The sequence below is a fragment of the Amblyomma mixtum genome, chromosome 4 (genome assembly GCF_055824585.1).
Source record: "Amblyomma mixtum isolate Tamu chromosome 4, ASM5582458v1, whole genome shotgun sequence".
Taxonomy (NCBI): Eukaryota; Metazoa; Arthropoda; class Arachnida; order Ixodida; family Ixodidae; genus Amblyomma; species Amblyomma mixtum.
Genome location: NC_143015.1, coordinates 37,664,710 through 37,685,784, shown reverse-complemented (window position 1 = coordinate 37,685,784; position 21,075 = coordinate 37,664,710). Strand labels below are relative to the sequence as shown.

At 43.4% G+C, this 21,075-nt stretch overlaps 1 protein-coding gene across 1 annotated transcript; it reads left to right on the top strand.

Annotated features, from left to right (window-relative positions):
* Positions 1-375: 375 nt before the first annotated feature.
* On the top strand, positions 376-17,911 carry LOC149346255 (uncharacterized). Its single transcript, XM_089541270.1, has 5 exons — positions 376-447; positions 11,732-11,910; positions 12,852-12,922; positions 15,965-16,051; positions 17,790-17,911. The coding sequence occupies exons 1-5, from the start codon at positions 376-378 to the stop codon at positions 17,909-17,911; spliced, it is 531 nt and encodes a 176-aa protein (XP_089397396.1).
* Positions 17,912-21,075: the final 3,164 nt, after the last annotated feature.

The window sequence follows — 21,075 nt, the reverse complement described above, 5'->3', positions numbered from 1 at the left end:
TACGCAGCTGCTTCTATCCAGTGCAAAGTCTCGCACGGATGTGCAGGCTTTTGCAGTGTACAATGACCTAATGCGCCGGGCGCGGCTAGAGTTAACGACATTGAAAGAATGTTTATCCAGGCAAAACCAAATAGCACTGGGTATTTGGTTTGTTTCCATCCGGGAATCACCGTTGGTTTTAGGTGCTGCGGTCAATACCCGCAACATGTCATTATAAAGAGACAAAAGTGATTAATATGTTTTATGCGCAGACGGTTCGGCAATGTATATATATAGATATATTATATATATATATATATATATATATATATATATATATATATAAGCGACGGTCACTGCAGAACAAAGAGCAGCCTTAGCCTCTGTATCCACGAAATGGCTCTTCGCTTTACCTCAGTGCTGGCCCTCGCCTTTGTTGCATCGACTGCCATCGGAGAGGAGATATCGGTCAGTATGGATTTCAAACAGTAGAAATTCATGATCGAGTGATTTGAAAAGTTTGTGAGACCTCTTAGTCTTTGTTGTTTTGTTCTAAAGTCGTGTTATACTAATGCTCCAGGCGCTCAGTTTGTTATTCCTAGGTACAAAGATGCATACCAGCTGAAACTGTGACGAACACCAAAAACCAACAAACGAAATCAGGCAAAACTTTGAATTGGAGTAGATCTCCACTACACGCTTGCCCATGCTGTAACATTCTTTCCTTTAGCGTTCTCTCGGTATGCAAGTGTAGATCGCTAAATTTTTAATGAGCATCTACTTTGGCTGGCTATAGACTTTTAAGAGATACGGGTATCAGAGTGGACATAGCTGCCGCTCTTATCCCGTAGCACCCCTTGGGAGCGTATCTAGCCTATGGCTTTTCCAGCGGAGCTCCGCTTTCTCGCCTCAGCAGCCCAACTCACCATTGCTGCCTCCCCTGCTTTCGGCATCGAGTCATCATCATCATCTTCATCATCAGCCTGACTACATCCACTGCAGGGCAAAGGCCTCTACCATGTCTCTCCAATTAACCCTGTCCATTTTCAGTTGCCGCCACTGTATCCCCGCAAACTTCTTAATCTCATCCGGCCACCTAACTTTCTGCCGTCCCCTGCTACGTTTGCTTTCTCTTGGAATCCACTCCGTTACCCTTAAGGACCAGTGGTTATCTTGCCTTCGCATTACATGCCCTGCCCAAGCCCATTTCTTCCTCTTGATTTCAACTAAGGTGTCATTAACCCGCGTTTGTTCCCTCACCCACTCCGCCCTCTTCCGATCTCTTGACGTTACACCTGTCATTTTCCTTTCCATAGCTCGCTGCGTTGCTCTTAAGCTGAACCCTCTTTGTTAACCTCCACGTTTCTGTCCCACAGGTGAGTACCGGTAGGATACAGCTGTTGTATACTTTTCTCTTCGGGGAGATTGGTAAGCTACCATTCATGATCTGAGAGAACCTGCCATATGCGCTCCACCCCATTCTTACTCTTCTAGTTATTTCCCTCTCATGATCCGGATATGCGGTCACTACCTGCCCTAAGTAGACATATTCTCTTACTACCTCCAGGTTTCCTTGCTGGGCTGTTGAACATTAGATTGGTTTCCTGCATGTTAATTCTGAGCCCCACCGCTCTGCTCTGTCTGTCTAACTGATTGACCATGCTTTGCAGTTCTTGTCTTGAGTAGCTTAGCAAGGCAATGTCATCAGCGAATCGCAAATTACTCAGGTATTGTCCATTGCGTCTTCTCCCCAACTGTTCCCATTCTAGACCCCGGAATACCTCCTGTAAGCAGGCAGTGAAGAGCATTGGCGAGATCGTGTCTCCCTGCCTGACACCTTTCCGTATTGGAATTTATTGCTGTCTTTATGGAGAACTATAGTAGCTGTGCAATCGTTATAAATATCTTCAAATATTTTCACATAACACTCTTCTACACCCTGATTCCGCAATGTCTGCATGACAGCTGAGGTTTCCACTGAGTCAAACGCTTTCTCGTAATCAATGAAGGCTATATATAGGGGTTGGTTATATTCTGCGCATTTCTCTGTCACCTGATTGATAGCGTGAATGTGGTCTATTGTCGAGTATCCTTTACGAAAGCCTGCCTGATCATTTGGTTGACTGAAGTCCAAGGTTGTCCTGTCTCTGTTCGCGATTACCTTAGTAAATACCTTGTAGGCAACGGACAATAAGCTGATTGATCTGTAATTCTTCAAGTTCTTGACGTCTCCTTTCTTATGAATGAAGATAATGTGAACGTTCTTCCAAGCCTCTGGTACTGTCGAGGTCACAAGGCATTGCGTATACAGGGTGGCTAGATTTTGTAGCACCGAGTCAGTGGTATTTACATAAAGGAACTGTATCCCCAAGTATGGGCGGAAAAATTTTGAAACGCGTCTTGTGTCTAGAGCTTCATAGAGCTAGTGTATGGGATTCTAGTGCTGTATTTTAACCTTATCGTTTACTTTTGCACGACGTCCCATCAGGTCTTGTTGGAACGAACAGGACTAATTGCCAACTCATATCTGACCGGTTTTTGCAATGGAAGTACCACTGACGCCAACATCGCAAGATGCAGTTAAAGGGGTCTTGCTGCTACTTCTGAAAGCAGCATTTTTTTTTTTGCTTCAACCATCGGTTCTTTTCCCTTGTTTCGGCATTTCATTTCAAAAGTCAGACATTTGGAGAGAAACCGGTGAGGCTAGCTTAGTTGTAAGTAAATAATAGCAAGTCGCTGCCGAATGCTAGTGAATTGTTTCAGGCCAAGTTTTACACCGTTACTTATATATCGCAGATGATTGGCACAGTCTATCAGGGGAGGGGGGGGGGCGTAGTTACCTGTCGGGAGCAGCAGCAGCAGCAGCAGCAGCAACAGCAGACGTAATTTGGAGCAACCTATTCCGAAGGATGCGGCGCGCTGCCATGACAGTAACTGTTGGCTTTGCGATCCAGTCATTATTTTAGTAGAAATTTACTGCTATAACAAGGAAGCGCGGGCTGCAAGGTCCCATAGGAATTCAGTCAAATTGTTGGGTGCTGTGTGTAAAATAACAAATTATAATTGCAAATGCGTGGAGGAAAAAAAAGGGGGCATCATGGGTTTCAAAGTTCCACTAGGTCTGGTTTCACCCTCAGCTGATTGTGCAAGAATGGACTAGAGAGATGTGCCAGATATAAAACACAAACGAGGATATGTCGAAAGAAAACATAGTCCGTTTGTACAGGAAATAATATTTAGCGATGGCATTAATAAGCAGAAGCGTTGAGCGACCGCTGTTAGCAAAATACATACCCGTCTCACAAGTGTTGAGAATTAACTTTATTCTTTAGTGCTCATCTTCCTCAAGGGTCTGATTTTCATAAGCTGCAATTTCTTCCTTAGCCTGCCTATACGCAGCGTATCAAAAGGCGGCAGTTCAAAACGAGAGGCGAAAGTCCATAGCCTAGGATAAGCTCATCAAAAAATCGCGTATTTGATGTTGACTAGTAAGAGACCATTTTTGTGCGAATGCGCTACTTTACTATAAATACTGAAAAACCTATTTGATTTGTTTGAAACCTGTCAGGTGCCTGGAGAAATAAAATATTTATTGCCGCGATTGGGTTACTAACTTCTGCAGGCTCGAGCAGATCAGCTTCTCTGGACACAACACGTCAGCACTATGCTATCGCCACAATTTTTTTTTTATTCCATGCAAATCAAACCCACGAATTTAGCAGATGCTTTGATCACGTATATACTATTCCTATACTCATGTCTTCCTACACTGCACTTCACCTGCACATCAGAATTCAGGGAGACATACATATGCATCATGAACCGGCAACCATTCAGGCAGCCGGTCCTACGCAGCATAAACCTCCTCTCACGCCACCTTCCCTCGCACCATGTAACTGATTGTGCCTCATGTTAAGCTGCCACACTTTCGTGCTGTGTTATTGTTCTTGACCTCATCAAAGAGTGCACATAGCCACGCGGGGGGATTGGACTAGGTTGGATGGTTGGTTGGTTGGCCTCAAATAAAATGGCATATACCCACTACGGGGCAGTGGTCAAGGCCCAGGCAGTGAACTGATGGAAAGAGGAGCATTTATGGAGGAAAGGGAGTAGTAATAGGGTATAGGCTGACAGATTGGGCGACACAACGACAGGTGACCTGTTGGTTGAGAGATCCAAGACGGGACGATGGCTTTTTGTGCAAATTCAAATGCAATATGCGTGTAACGGTTCAATTTTGCAGTGACTGAAAGAGAGAAAACTGAAAATATTGAAATAAATTTTGAAAGTCATAAAAAAATAAATAGAGATATAAATAATAATAATTCAATAATTACCATGGGACTCGCTGCGTTTCCAGAAGAAAATTTTGAACAGCACAGCGTATAATCCTGTTGCTTCGTCCAAGCGATGAAGCGGCAAAGGAAAGAACAACCGCAGTGGACACAGGCAGACCCAGGTGGTGAAACGAAGTTTCTAATAGGCGCTTCCTCAAGGAAGAGAAGCGACGGCAGAACAGCAGGTAGTGATCCACTGTCTCTGTCTCGCCACAAAATGGGCACAGTGGCGAAACCGTTAGCCAAGATCTGTGAAGGTATAAATTCAGCAGAGGAACTCGGCATCGCAAACGCGTGAAAGAGACCTTGAGGCTGCGCGAGCGCCAGTATTTGCTACTCCAAAAATGCAGAAGATGCTGATATTCGGCAGATGAAGTTAGTGCCGAGACTGAAAATTTCTGAAATAATGTGTAACTGCGAAACCTCACCGCAGCTGTATGTGCGCAGGTTGGCAGGACAGCAATTATTGGGCCGCAGAGAGAGGCCCTTGCTAAAGAATCGGCAACCTCTATCGCAGCGTCCATTACACGTCATCTTCGTCAACTTCCGTCGGTTAGCAAAAAGCAGTATTAGCCTCCTACACACAATGTCGGCAAGTGGAGATTAGGCCTTTGAAGCGCTCATGAGAGTAAAAAAAACAGTGTAAGTAAGCAACAGAAACCTTTGTATCTAAATAAGAGTAAACAAGTAATTAAATGCACACAACAGTAAATAAGTAACTAAAGTACAGGACAGTAAATAAGTAACTAAAGTACATAACAGTAAATAAGTAAATAAGTGACCATTCAATGGGAATAAAATAAATAACAGAGACAATTTATCTTAGTAGCTCACTTTATTCGGTACCTGTCATAGACAGTAATAGAATTGTAGTCATTCTATTACTTTGAACATTATAATTAACATAACCAGAGGCCTTCAAGATGCAGTGTCGCTATCCGAGTACTGATGATGAGGTTTCCATGTAACTTAACGCTCTTTATTCGCCACGTCGAAGGGCAAAAACCTACAACAAAAGCTCAAACACCGTTGTTCTGGAACGAGTACAAAAGCCGAAACGTTTACATCGAAATAGGCTCCGCAGTGTTTGCGCCAATGAAATCATTCACAGTCTGCATTTCTGCGGGAGCTTGTATCGCATAGGTGCTGATAATAGCCGAAGCAGCATAAAAAACACGGACGGCAGAAAATACCGACGCCAGACGCACTGAGTCTCGTCCGTGTTCCTTGTCCTACTCCTAATGAACCAAGCAGGCTAAATCCCCACTCTGCACGTGTGTTTTATTTGTGTCCAGGATGCAAAACACAAAATGTTTTAAATTTAGAGAAGGTGAGCAAAATGAGCAGCACAGTTAAGTATTATTCATTTGTTTTACAGTAATAATTCTGTTATTAAATAATCAGTAAGACATATACTGAGCAGTTGTGCATGTGGGGTGATTCTCCCATGCCACCATCATCTGCTATTCCAAGCTTTATTGCTGTTTTTTAAGCATATTTGTCATGTCATAGATATACAATCTAGCAGATGTGGGCACAATTGTTCTCTGCAGGTGCAGCGAATGTATTCCATGTTGTGAACGGAACTCTTACACTTAAAAGTGAGCTATTGTGAAATAGAATGCTGCATCTGCCTAATGGTCAAATATTAGATATTAAACAGCGCAACATGCGTGTCAGCAAATAAGGCCAAAGATATTTGTTCCGGTTCGCTTGAAGTTTGAGCTCATAAATTTATTAGGCCCATAAAACGTTAGACCTGCGGACACTCAACGGCACTCAGACGTTCATCGATGATTAGATGAGTCAAGCTAGCAGCATTCTTATCAACTCCAGAGCAACGGAACCATTAGCCGTGTCCCTCCCGTAATCTCCAGAATGCAAATCTGAAATTTCAAGGAGGATCGTGTCACGAACGTCCAATTGAGTAGCAACACTCCCGAAGAGATGCTCAATGTTCTGCCTGACCACGGTGTTGAGCATATGCGTACTTGAGATGCGAACCCACAGCGAAGGCGAAAACGCAAGGAGTAGCCTAGAATTGCCACGGGTTTCCAATATTTTGAGCGTTTCGGAGCTGAAATTCAGGAGGCTGATGGTACAAAAACTACTAGTCAAACTTTACTTGATTGCGAAGTACGCTTCGCTGACCAAAGCTTTGTTCTAGGATCGTATTCCTGTTACCGTGATGACGATGTCTGCCTTTTAACGGGGTCGTGACCCCCCCCCCCCCCCCCCCATATACTCTCAACCGTTTTCGCGCAGTTGCAGTGTACTTACGGTGCTTTCTGGTTATGAGTGGGGACATTCAAACGAACCCATGTCCTATGACGAAGGCTGAGGAGGAAAAGCTTCAGCTAGTTTATGAAGCTGTTCAAAGGCTTGAAGCAAGCCACACAATCACCCTTGAAAGTTTTAGTAACATACTCACCATTCATACAGATTTGCAAAATGAAATGCAGTCTTTAACTAAACGAATGAATGGTCTTCAGCTTAAAAACCAGACAACTTCAGACTTTCATAATGATATTAAGTCTTTAGTTAAACGTGTGGAAAAGCTTGAACTTAAACATCAGACAATACGTAGATCTGAAGCCTCCACGAGCTGCTCTCGTGATGTGCCTAACAATCAAGTTAAAATTGATGATCTGGGAAACCATTCCCGCCGGTGCAAAATTCTCTTCTATGGCCTTGCTGATAAGGATAAAGCTGAAACTTGGGAAGGCTCCGAGCGTCTTGTTAACGATTTTTGTTTTGAAAAACTTGGTCTTACATTGTCTTCATTATCCCAGGCTCAGCACATAGGCTGTTTTTCAGACGACCAAATCCGGCCTAATATTGTTAAGTTGTTCAACAAAAAGGCAGTTGAATCTTTCATGAGCAGGGACTCTAAGCTCAGGAATACGGACTTGAGTATTTCATGTAATTACCCTCAAATTGTTCGCGACAAACGTCGCCAACTACTCAAGTACGCAAAATGAGTAAAATCTGAAGGTGGCAAAGTGCGTTTGGTTTTACATAAACTGCATATCATAGTGAGTCTTACTTCTTGGAGAGCGAGGCCAATCGCGCTGTGCGGGTGTCTCAAGAGTACCCAGACCTTCCTTTCGTCATAAATTGACAGTTAAACCACTCTCGAGGTCACTCCCACGGCGCTCCACTAACTTGGGTACTAACTTCCTTAGCAGCATAAGAACTCTTATTTCTAAAAACTTGGCTCTTTCTTCTCTAATCAATTCGTGCTCTTCGTCGATCATCGCGCTTGCTGTGACTTGGCTAAATTGCATAATTTCTGACAATGTCCTTTTCGTCTGCGATTCCGAAATGAACATATTTCTTTGTGACCGCGTGGGCTTTAGCGGTGGTGGCGTATTTCTAGCTATTAAGAAAGAGATCAGCGCTGTGCTTATTGATGTCGCGTTGCGCCTGGAGTCAGTGTGGGTTCTTTTCAAATATGGCCCTTCTTATATTATTGTTGGTGTAATCTACCTGCCTGCTGACATTAAAAATTCATTCTCAAGTGAATTTGGTAGAATCATAAGCGAACTTGCTGTTCGGTTTCCGCAATTAAGCTTCCTGTTTCTAGGCGATTTCAATTTTCCGATAATTTATTTTTCCGACTCTTTATTTGCTCCAACTAATGATCCTGAAGCTCAGTCTTTTCTCCAGTCTTGCCTTGACTTCTCATTGCAGGAACATATTTCTCAACCGACGCGTATTTCCGCCACTTCTGCAAATGTTCTGGATCTTGCCTTCACCAGTAATCCTTATCTTTGTTCTCATATTGCGCCCTTAGAAGGACTTTTGGATCATTCCATAATCACCAGAAAGCTTAAGTTCGTACCCCATATAAAAACAATTTGCAAGAAGCAAATCAGGTTCTACAACCGAGAAAACTTCGGTGAAATAAACGCTGAGTTGTCAGTTTTTGCTGAGGACTTTCTTCTGGGTTTTGCGACACGTTCAGTTGAGGACCACTGCAATCTTTCAGAAACAAACTTGCTGCGCTTACAGGTCGATTCATACCTGCTATCACGATACTACAGACTAACACCGCGCCTTGGTTTAATAGCCGACGAAAATAGGCTCTCCTCTTCCTGGCAACGCTACAAAGTATGCTATAAGGAATATCAGACGGCGCTTAAGTCTGCTCGTCGCCATTTCTTCAGCCATGATTTACCATCAGTGTTAAAGAATAACTTTCGCAAGTTCTGGCAGACAATTAACCCTTCGAATCATCCTGATATAACTCTAACCAAAGCCGATCGAGGCAGTGTTCCTGTGGCTGAATGCGCACAAGTTTTTAACGACGCATTCACATCAAATTTACCTGAGAAGGGATTTACTTAGCCACTCCTACTACGTATAATTCTAATACCTCAATGTCCGAAATAATTCTTAGTGAAACTGGAATCCTATCTTTACTAAAGAAACTTAAAACGACATCAGCATCTCATCACCTTGGTTTTAATAATAAAATAATGAAGAATTCATCTTAACCTACCCGTCGCATCTTGTCCGCTATTTTTTCGCAGTCTCTTTCATCTTGTTTGGTTCCACGTGACTGGCGCTTAGCTAAGGTTGTGCCCATTTTCAAGTTCGGTGATCATTCTTTAGCACTAAATTATCAACCAATTTCATTAATTAGTACAATCTGTAAACTCATTGAACACGTGATTCATTCGCAGGTATTTAACCCTTTCGAACAAGCCAACATAATCTTTAAATACCAACACGGCTTCCGTAAAGGGCACTCGTGCGAAACGCAACAACTTGACTCCATATTTCTTGATTTTTCCAAAGCGTTTGACATGGCTCCGCACAACCGGTTATTAACTAAATTAACACTTCTTAATATTCGCCCTCTATTTATTGCATTGCTTAAAGATTTCTCTGTTCCCGGTTCCAGTTTGCCACTGCCAACAACCATAATTCGTCTCTCAGCCAAGTTCATTCCAGCGTTCCACAAGGAAGAGTGCTTGCCCCATTGCTTTTCTTGATAGTTATTAATGATTTACCTAACTCAGTTTCTTTCCGAATCAGACGTTTCGCTGTTGATTGTGTGATTTATCGCAAAATTTATACTAACGAAAATCGCCTAGCCCTTCAATCCGACCTAGACACAATAACTGCATGGTGGTCTACCTGGCTCATGCAACTTAACCTTTCTAAAACAAAATTTGTCTTTACTAACCGAATGCCTAGATTTCAAACAGCGTATTCTTTAAATAACACTCCAGTTGAGTGGGTAGCCATGCATAAATACCATGGTCCTCACGTTCTTCGAGACCTCACATGGAACCATCATAATGACACCGTCCATTCGTTGTCATCGTTCTTCTGGAAAAACGACCGCGGGGAATGCGCGCGAGCTATCCTAAGAAAAAAAAAACCTGAAGTGTCTGGCAAGCAGATGCTTTCTTTTGGGCTGCTAGCGACGTACGCTGTCATCGCTTTGAAGCTCTCCTACTTAAACGTGATGAACCGTGCCTGAATTACTGAACCATGCGTGACATCTAGTGGCCTGGCTGGGTAACGCATTCAATGCCTCGGACTCCCCCAGCAAGCAGGGATTCAAGTCTGCGAGTGTCATCTGCCATAGAGGGGGCGCCTGTGCACCACGGCATCCGCCTCCTCTAAGACCTTCAACCCGAGCTTGGGCCTCTGCAGTCTCGCTCGACCTATAACAGTTCATCCAGCGCCATCTTTGTCGACCCTCCAGCCCGAAATAGGCATGCAGACGACGATTACCCAGCACCTCCACCAGTTGTCACGCGTGGTTCAGTACGTCGGACATGGTTGGGTACGTCTAAGTAGGAGAGCTTCAAGTTGATGACAGCGGACGTCAGTAGCAGCCCAAAAGCGGAGCATCCGCTTGCCAGACACTTTCGCTTCTTTTTTCTTAGGCGAGTTCGCGCCCATTCCGCGCTGTCGTGTTTCCAGGAGAACGATGACGACGAATGGACGGTGTCATTATTAGCCTTATTCTTGCATCCACTAATCTGCCTTTAGGTCTCTTAAAACACAACTTAAAGCTCCCTGCCACCTCTGATTACGTGCTTACACCACTCTTATGCGATCTAAAATTCAATACGCCTCGGTTATTGGGATCCTCATTAAGCACACTTAATAAATAAAATCGAATCATTGCAGAATCGCACAGTTAGTTCTATCTTCTCTGATTATTCGCGCCACGCCAGCATCACAGCCTTGAAGAAACACGCAGATATTCGGGATCCCTGTCTCCGTCGTAAAGCTGCACGGTTATCACTTTTTCATAAACTGTATCATCACGTAATGACATTTTTCTTTACCTTCTTTCATTTTTCACCGCCGCGACCATATATTTAAAGTTAAGTGCTTGTCATGTCGTACACCTAAATAGGAACATTCTTTCATATCACATACTAAACTGACTGGAACCCTCTTAGATCACATGTTGCTACAGACACTGATAAGGATAAGTTTTATAATATATTGGCTGCCATTACTTTTGCTTAAATTTTTTGGGTACATTGTTAACTAACTAGTGCATAAGGTTTCTGTCTTGATGACTCTCTTTTTATTTTCATGTCGTTGTTTGTAGACATTGTATAACTTGTATTAATGTTACTGCTGTGCTGTTCTGTTCATGTTTTTATTTTCCCCTTCACTCTTCAATGTTTAATTTTGTATTTTGTATTTCCCTTGCAAAAACTCATATGCTGTTATCTGTTTTGTTGTAGGTTATTGATGTTGGGATTTATTTTTTTACTGTTCATCACATGCCTGTACCCCACCCTCCCGTAATACCCTCGAACAGAGGGAGGGCCCTTAGGGGTAATTTGTTTAAATAAATAAATAAACCACTCATGTTTATTAAGTAATTATCTCAGCAAATTGTAAAAATCATACTAATATTATCTCTTGTGTCTGAACTTTCGAATGCTTAAAATGGGCAATACCGATATCCGCCATTATGTTAGAGTCAATGGATAATGGGACGTTTGCTTTCTGTGCGAGTGGTTTAATTCCAAACCACTACCCACTAGGCGGTTGAAATTTCTGGAACCCTTCACTATGACTTCCTTCATAGCCTGAGTTGCTTTGGGACGTTAAACGCCGATAAACCATAAAATACCTTAGTTCAAGATGAAACTTCAACGTTTCTTAAGAAATAACTGATGCTCCGTCACCTCATCCACTTCTTCAACATAGGAGCTGCCACATATTTTTCAAATCTTAAACAGTTTATGGCTGACTGTGGGGTGGCGGTTCAGTTCCAGAACTGCGTCGTTTTTTATGTGTATGATTAGTGAGTCAGAAGCTTGCATGGAGCTCACTCTTTCCGTCGAACTTACTGCCAGACTTCTGTGAAATGATTTTGTGGGGAAAGACGCAAGGAAACGCTCGACTTTGATCTTTTTCTTTTCTAGGAGCAGAACACTGCCCTTCTGGTGGACGCGGTTGGACTTCTGGACGAAGGTGTTGCACTCTACAGTTCAGTTGACGATCCAAGAGAGAAATGCTTGACCTGCACTAGAGTGGCTTTTGAACCGGAAGACCTATTCGCCATTTTCGTTTATCATTATAAGGGCCAGGGCGGACAGCCAGGGTACGTTGGACGGTGATTGATATATCTTGCTACTTCTCTGTGATACGGAATTGGCAGTTTCCTAAAAGCATGACTATGAAAAGCGTATTCCAGAGGCATATTGCATTCGTAAGAAAAGAGAGATGTGAGAACTCGAAGATAGCTGCCTACGAAGTGAATAAGCACCATGTGAAAGAGAATATTTCGCAACTAAAGCACATTAGCAGCATTGATGACGAAATTTAAAATTTTTATTCTTTGCGAGCAACACTTTTTTTATTACCGGATGTTTTAGAGACCATCAAGGTGCGTTCAAGCAGGACGCCGCAGTCTAAATGGGGACATCAGCTTCGCTTTAGTTTTTGCCATCCTGAGACGGCGTACAGTGCGCTGTGTAGCGAAATACTTCAAAGGACCCGTGTTAAATAAACACTTTCGTGGTTAATTGTTACTCAAGAAACTCGGCTGCCTGCTTCATAATTTCACGCAGGAGAGCCTTGGTTTTCTGAGATTTTGTGCATGCGATGTCCATTATAAGTGCAAAAGTATTCATGCCGTCATAAACCACCACTTGCTTCGGCATGAAGCGTAAAAGTGAGTCTAAACTAAGTCTAGACAAAGCGACTGCTTTGTTCGAGTTGGTAACACTTGCCCAAATGTTTCGATGAAAAAAAAAATATCTTTGAAGAGCAGCCAGTGAAAATGCTACGTAGAAGAGAGCGTCAAAATATAGGCGGTGCTGTTTGTAAGAAATGAAATGCAGTTATTTAGTTAATTTCTTTTCCCGCGCATCGCGAAAGGTGACGGTGCGAAAGAATCTAGTAAAATAGTTGCGCACCTATTTGTGCTTGGCAGCCCTCTTGGAGAGTTCGTTCCGGTTGACTCTTACAACGCGTTCGTTGGAAATGTGTGATAGTAGAGTAATTCATTCACTACCAACATGTTTTTATTCTTTTCTCTAGGAATGACGTGAGTTACTGCCATAACCTTACTACGACAGAATCTTTGAAGTATGGTTTCGCCCCCTGCAAAGGTGAGTTTTCATTTCTCGGGCCCGCAGTGATTTTGATTCCTACTGAGACATTTGCAACACATTTCGATGCAGTACTTTCCTTTCACTGAAGTGTTTTGCAATTTGCGGGAAACGTTTTTTAGCATAAAATTAACATCATGCTCTTCTCTTTGCTCATTATTCTACAGCAGTCATTGAAAATTCACAGTGTTTGACTACAGTTTGATCCGCTTTGTGCTCTGTAAGCAGTATGACATCATCCTTATATTTGAACAATGTGTCCACTAGTGATTAGTTTCGTTAGTTCACATGAAATGCGCAGATGTTCGGACAGCAACTCGGTTTTTCAGGTTTTTGTTGCTAAGGGCTGATTATTTCCATTCGTGGTTGAAATTCATGTTGAATGCATATAAAGTCATGTTTCTGTGGCAGCACGTTCTCGCAACACATCCCATATCACCTGAAAGAAGAAATGATAGAGGAATAAAATATTTTTGAGCAAATAACCCTGCTTAGTTTTATGCCCCTGTGGTGTGTATTGCTTTATGCTGTCATTAAACCTGAGCATACGTATTTGTAACTGCAATTGCGACGCACCTCTTGTCCCTAATAATTTTTTCGACCGTTCTACAATAAGTGCTACAAATCTAGACGTTCACTGAGCGGCATCGTTCACCAAGCGATATCTTCCTTGCATATTACAGAATTTTTACAGTTCATTTTTCCAGTCTCCAGCTTGATTTTGCAAAGAAGCACAATCGTGTCCGCCCGTGCTCTAAAACTGACCAATACACTTTTTCTATCATTGCGCTCTGTTCTCCGCATTAATTCATTGTTGATGCCTGAACGTATTCATCATCGTCATCATCATGAGCCTGACTGTGCCCACTCCGAGGGGACGGGGGGGGAGGAAGGGGCATAGTACTATATTTCCATAGTTAACCCTGTTGCTGGCAACTTGCACCCTAACTGCCCCCTAAACTACTTTATCTCATCCGCCCACCTAACTTTATGCAGCTCCTTGCCACGCTTGCCTTCTCTTGGAATCAACTCCGTCACTCTTAAGGACCATCGGTTATATTGCTTCGCATTACATGACCTGCCCAAGCCCATTTACCCTTATTTATTTTTGCTAGGATGTCATTAACCTGTGTTTTTTTCTCTCACCAAATGTACCTTCTCACTGTCTGTTAATTTACACCTATCAGTTTTGCTTTCCATATCTTGATGCGTTGTCCTCGATTTAATAGAACCCTTTTCGTTGGCCTCCACTTTTGAGCCTCATCGGTTTGTACCTCCAATATACAGCTGTTATCTACTTTTCTCTCGAGGGATGTTGGAAAACTGCCAATCATGATTTGAGACAATCTACCATATGCCCCCCACACCACTCTGATTCTTCTAGTTATTTCCCTCTCATGATCCGAATTAGCGGCCAGTACCTGCCCTAAGTAGATGTGTTCCTTAACCATTCCGAAAACCTGGCTACCAGTTCTAAACTTCTGCCCCCATTTAAGACGACTCAGAGTTACTTTGGTTTAGAGCATATTAATTTTCAGACCCACTGTAAACGTATTCCCAACCATTTCTAGCATCTCGCTGCCAAATGCAAACTGCGGTCCCCTTTTGAGACGGTTCAACGTTACTTTCATTTGCTGCATACAAATTTTCAGGCTCACCGGTCTTCAGTGCCTCAGTTGTCACGCTTAGCATTCCGTCTCCTGAGTGACTTAGCAAAGCAATGTCATCTGCCAATCCCTTATTACTAGCGTATTCTCCATTACCTCTTCTTTGCCACTGCGGTGTCTCACTGGTTCTGGTGCTTGACTGCTGACCCGAAAGACACGAGTTCGATCACGGCCGCGGGATGATCGAATTTCTGTTTTTAGTCGCTTTGGGAATACATACTGCGAATACATCCTGTAAACACTCTGTGAAAAACATTGCCTTGATCACGTCTCGCTGCCAGACACCCTTCGTGATTGATATTTTATTTTTGACCTTACAGGGGGCTATAGCAGCTGTGCGGTCATTATAGAAATGTTCCAATGCTTTTACACAAAGCTCTTTTGTACACTGTTTCTGCAATGCCTTAATGACTGCTTATCGTTGGACTGAGTAGGATGCTTGCTCGTAATCTATGAAGGAAATACATCAATGTTTGTTATATTCCGCATATTTCTCTACCACCTCACTGATAATGCGAATGTGGTCTACTCTCAAGCACTCTTTCCGAAAGCCCGCCTAATCATTTGGTTGATTAAAATCTATCATTCTAGCAACTCTGTTAACGATTAGCTTACTAAGTCCATATACGCAACAGACAGTAAGACGATCGGGCTGCAGTTTTTCAAAAGCTTGATGTCGTCTTTTGCTTCTTTCTTATTACAGTTCTTTTTTATTGAATATTCCTCGACTGCCGCCCTTTTGTGTTGACATTTGTACTAATGATAATTTCTGGGTCGCAGCCTCTACTTGACCCCTTTTCTTTTGAGCTTGCCCTACTCCTATTTTATTATTGTCCTTCGTTTCATTCGTACACAGTTCTCTTTTGCTTTTTTCACTGCTCAGTGATGGAAAGTTAAAAAATAACCGTGTTTTTCCGGGGGAGGGGGGAGCACATTATTCTAACACCGAATGATGGTTTGCTTCGAGAGTGGCATTTCGTGCACTGGAATAGGAGAGGCAAAGTCAGTGCGCATCAAATAATTAAGAGATAGAGTTGATTACATACACAGCTTCTTCAAATAGCAGTTATCCCTGGCCAGTCATGTGTGCACTATGGAGTGAATTTGACTCTTTATCCTTTTTTTTGGATTACGCATGAACATCGGTTATCAGGCAAACTGCGCAGGACTGAGGCAGAAATCCTTGTTGTTGAAACTCTTTACCGACCGGAGTGAGCCTAAGGATGTTTGCTTTAATCCACTGGACTCCATTTACAGGGTTCTGATTTCCTTATGAACAATTTTCGCAGAAAACACCGTTTGTATAATCTGCTTGGTAAAGTGTCCCGAACTTTTCATAGCAAGCCATAGCAATGAACATTTCTCTCCCTTTCAGATGGTGCAATTACTACTACAGCCCAAGGTTATTACTACGACAGAAAGACCTGCTTTCTAGGCCGATTCCCACTTCCCGGTGGCGCTCGTAAGTTACATGAAATGAATCGAAGGGCGGATCAGCCAAGGTTGATTATTTGAAAGTTATTGCCGGTTGGCCGATACTGGCAGTAGAGTCACGTTAGTTTGACATTTATGGTGCAGCTAGCATTCAGATCATGTATCAAAAAGATTAATTGAGTGATGCTTTTTACCTTCATAAGATCCTATCTAAGCAATGCTAGAAGGACATCCAGGTATCATACGATTATCCGAAATGAAGTCCTGGATAAAAGAAAAGGTAAAAACAAAAAGTCTCTAAAAATACTTTGCAAAGAATGCGCATGAAGAGAAAGAGCATACATAAAAGCTAGAAAACTTATCTCAGAGAAGAAAGCAGTTTGGAGGTTTGCATAGAGGTAGCTACTATAAGATTTAAATCTGAAGGAAAATAAAGTTCACTCTCTCTGTCTCCTTCCAACCCCGGCGGCATGGGCAAAAAGAAGCCGTACTATCAAAAAAAATATCCAGTGACTCATAGTGGCGGCGGCATTCGGCAGCCACCGGATCTACGGGCGCCTGGAATACGCGGCACCGCCAAGAGATGGCACGCTCTATCGTTATGGCTCTGAGTTCTCATTGCATGGAGGAGGAAAGCTTAGGTGAGGTCACGGGTGAGGCCCTTGTTGTCTCAGCTGCATGAAGGAAAGTGTGCCGGAGGTCACTTTACTTTGAAAAGGCTACTGGGAGCCGTTGGCCGATGGCACAGTCAGTAGTAACGTTGGGCGGAGCGACGTCGTCTGCTGCATCGTCTTCTGGGCACGTTTGCGCGTGCCCAGACGCCGGCAAACTATCCAGAGGGAGCACCCAGGTACAACTTCAATAACAGTAACATAATTACCTTCTCTAAATTATTCCTTCTTGCATGTCCTAGTCTCAGTAATAACCTGTTCTAAAATTTTTGCAGCTTACAGTGACTAATTGTGCTCATGTGCTTGGGCAGAAAAGTTGTGCATATGGGTGCAATGTATCTGGCTCGAACGACAAAACTTGCCCCCTCGAGCGCACGCGCTGGCTTTCTGGTCGTCGTTACTCTGGCACCCTCCTGCTCCCTTCGTTACAGCGTCCTTCTGTTTAATGAGCCTAACTGTATATTAAGCTCCAGCATAAAATCTTCATAACGAGCTAGCAGACTTTCTGGCATGGTAACGATGGACTGATGGTGCCAGTGGCCAATATATTAGGGGAACATCCTGCATATCTCGCTTCTCCCAGCACATGTAACTGTCCTACAGTCTCATTGAGAGCTGGAATATAAGTCTGCGCTGCAGCCCTTTCCTCGTCAATTACCGTCACCGCGCAGAGTGAACTTCAGATACGGCAAAGACTTCAATTGATAGGTGTAGGAGAATTTTGATATTCGCCACGTGCACCTTTCTGAGTTATTGTTTTGTTTAAACTTAGGTAGGCACTAATTTCTCCTATGAAGCTGTTTTTCTGTCCTGCATAACAGAACGCGTTCAGCCTCTTTGTGACGTCGTACTGGCGACCAGGATATGCTCTATGCCCTCTTCATGTTACTGGCTGCTTGCCGTCAACAGACTTGCAGCGACCTTACAAGAATAAGAGTTGCATCACAACGGCTTGCGCAAAAAATTTTCAGAAGGACGTAAAGCGATTTTTTTGCAGCAACATCAACTTGCTTCTTGCGTTTTACATTTGTGTTGTGAAAAAAAAATCAAGAACAGATCAACTGTCAATGATACAAGATATTTTGCTTTTTGCAGATTGCCTACTGTGGATAAAAAGAGATTTCAAGGATTCCGTGCCAGAAGAATGCGTGGACGCATTTAAAAAGTACTGCGGGCCCCAGAAGTACGTTCTTTATAAAAAGAAGCAGTGTTCGTGAGTTCTATCGCCACTGAGCATACCCGCCTCACGCGATGGTCCACGAGAAAATGTGATGCACTTCTTTTAAGCATGCAAAATAAACATCTTGAGACGAAACTACGACTGTTTACCTTTTTTGCTCTCTTTGAATACGCCAATGGATTTTTTGGCAGCTCCTGAGTGTAATACACGTAAGCAGGTGCCTGTTAGTGTATTTAATGCCTAGAAAAAGTTTATCCATTTATAAAGAAATTAATGCGGATTTTCTTGAGTCCCCAGAAATCATCAGCAGCCAAACCACGCGTAGCGCGCATAAGTATTTGAAATTCGCTTCAAGAAGTAATACAATGCCCTTGTCTCAAGAAAAAATCCTTTAAAGCTGAACAATTATTCAAACTTTATCTTTGAAAAAGCCCGCATCGAACAGTACAGCCCCGCTTGTAAACGCAAAGAACACCAAGAAGGATTACACGCGAAGGACAAAAACACGCTAAATGGTTACCTTCAAAGTTCGATGGCATTGATGATGCAAAAATATGGTGCGAAACTGCACGATTGTACGTCTCCCGGGACTTGAAGCAGGTAGGACAACACGTATCCCGTTGTGTCCAAAAGGGTTTTGTTTTTTCCAGAGGCGATTAACACCGGAGGCAAGCCCAGTTTTTATATTTTAGGAAGCGGCATTGCGGTTTCCAAAATGGAAACCAAAAAGACGCGTTTGAAAGCGCGCTAAGTAGACTTCACTGTGTAGCATTTTGATAAAATGGCATCGTTCGGATTTATAATACAGCAAATACCAACGTAGTTTATGCATCTTACGATGTAGAACATAACGGGAATTCGGCGAGGATACCACACGCACTGACACCACTCGGCAAATACCGAAGCAAGAGAAGTCTTCGGACTCATTCGGTGGGCACGGATGGGGAGCTCCGGAGAGACAGGCAGCATCGCTTTCTTTCTGTACTCACTTTTACACGATTGTGACGTCGAACGCTTGCAAGCAGAGGCTCTAGTCAGGAAGCCGCCCCGATGGATGTTACAGGCTGGAAAGCGAACTCAAGAAGTGATGAACGCTCACGACTTGAATCGAGTGGCCGCACAGGTACGGAAGACGAAATTTCGCGACTACACTGTAAAAAATTTCACACCTTTAAAGGGAACATACTGACAAACACACCCTCGCACCCGACAAAATAGGAGTTTCTGTTACTCGTGCACCCGTCCTGCACCCGTCTGCAACCTAGCATTTTAGGGGCGGGTGCATATGGTCAAAATACCCGCCAGTGCAGGCAAGGGTGTTCCTTTAAAAAATGTAAAGCTGGCTTCACCTCAGTTATGCATGCCGGACTAATTGGGGAAGGGAACTGTAAAAAACATAAAATATAGCTGTAGCTCGTGCGTTTTATGGGACAAAATGTGTTGGCGTGGTTACTGTGACAACAACACGTGCACGTGTGAAGCAGTAACATGCGTTTTCGGCATTTTATCCACGTTTCACTGATGCATCGACGCGATTGTTAAGGCAACATTCCACATGGCGATCCCAACTTAACTAATTATGAAGGCAGTACAAACGCTCTGACGGGGGCGATAGTATGCGCTTTTGAGGATTGCACTTTGAGGCATGGTTTACATCTTTCGCACCCGAGAACATACATGCAGCGGCGAGAAAAATATTGGTTCACTCGCAGCTGAAAAAAAAAAAAAAAAGGAGTTATTGATTTTATTACGGCCGCCGCGCCGCTGCGGAAAGCTCTGACGCACTGTCAAGCCGCTGCTAAGAGCGGCGGCCGTTCACTTCGCCACGGTCAGCGGGCACACTCAGTTTCCATGCTCAGTTTGCTCGAAAACGCCGTTGAGAGCGTTGCAATTTGGTAGCGCACGAGCGTAGTCACGTCGTATCTTTTCATATTTCGCGGGCTTTCTTTAGATGCCGGAAAAAGGACCCCGTAGGAGATACGATGCTACAATAAACTGTATTCGTTGTTTATAAACCTGCTCTACAACTTAACGTAATGGTCTTGGCACTAAAGTGAATATATGAAAAATTGCATAATTCATCTTAGTTAATTAATTAAGCGCAATACAAAATATTCTGAGGAGCGCCACATGATGGCGAACAATGCATCGTTGGTTTCAGCTGGCTGCGGTGTACCGCTTTTTTAAATCCTTGGTTCAAGTTACGTGAAACACCCTGCATATTTTTCAAACGGAGTACTGTCAGCGCGAAATCATTCTACTTTACGCACGAACCTACGCGCAAAAAACAAGACCAAAATTAGCAATTTCTTGAAGTAACCTCTGTGTCAACTGGAAGAAAGGTAATGATGGAGACCTGAAGTTAATTAGGGTCCCAGAAGAGCTTGAGAAGCTCAAAGAGCAAAGGGAAGAAAACAAAAATTTTATTTTGCCCCGACGTACGTAGCTCTCCAAAACTGAGCGAGTAGCAGAAGGTACCTTTGCAAACCCATTACAAAAAAGTTAAATGCTGCGGTATACAGCGTTTAATGTCTGAAAGCTAAACCTGAGCTATCGGAGACACCGTAGTGGAGGACTCCATACCATTTTCGGCAATCGTGGGTCCTTTAACGTGCACTGACATTCGCACAACACACGGACAATTTAGGCATTTAGTGCTTCCAGTTTCCGCTCTGTACAAACTAGCGAACATCGTCTACGCACAGCAGCGCACAGGACAGAGAACATGAGCTAGAACTTTTAGAACCTTAAGCGAACATTTCGATCCTCCCGCTGATCTCGTAACAGGCGCGCCGCGAGTGGAAGCACGCTGTGCGGGCCCATGAGAGCGCCAAGGGAGCTGAAGGTCTACTGGACCGCAGAAAAATCTGTCGCGATCAGACCTTGCAGTCGGCATTCGGCCTTATGTGTTGCTCTCAATCACCGCTGCGTTTTGTTGATTAATTTAAGTTTATGAAGAGCAATGCCACAGGCCTTGGAGCATTATGCCTATCCATCATAACATAGCGCCCTCCCGCTCATCTTCTACCTCTCTGAGCCTCCTCACCACGAATGCCCTGGCACCGTCCCTGTGCGGCCCTTCGAAGGTGTCGCTTGACGGTGGGGGTGCCGTCCCAAAATATGCTACGCCGTGACTGCCGTACATTTCATGCTCCCTCCACTTTCGACGACGATATAGGCTACACTTTTTTATATATATTT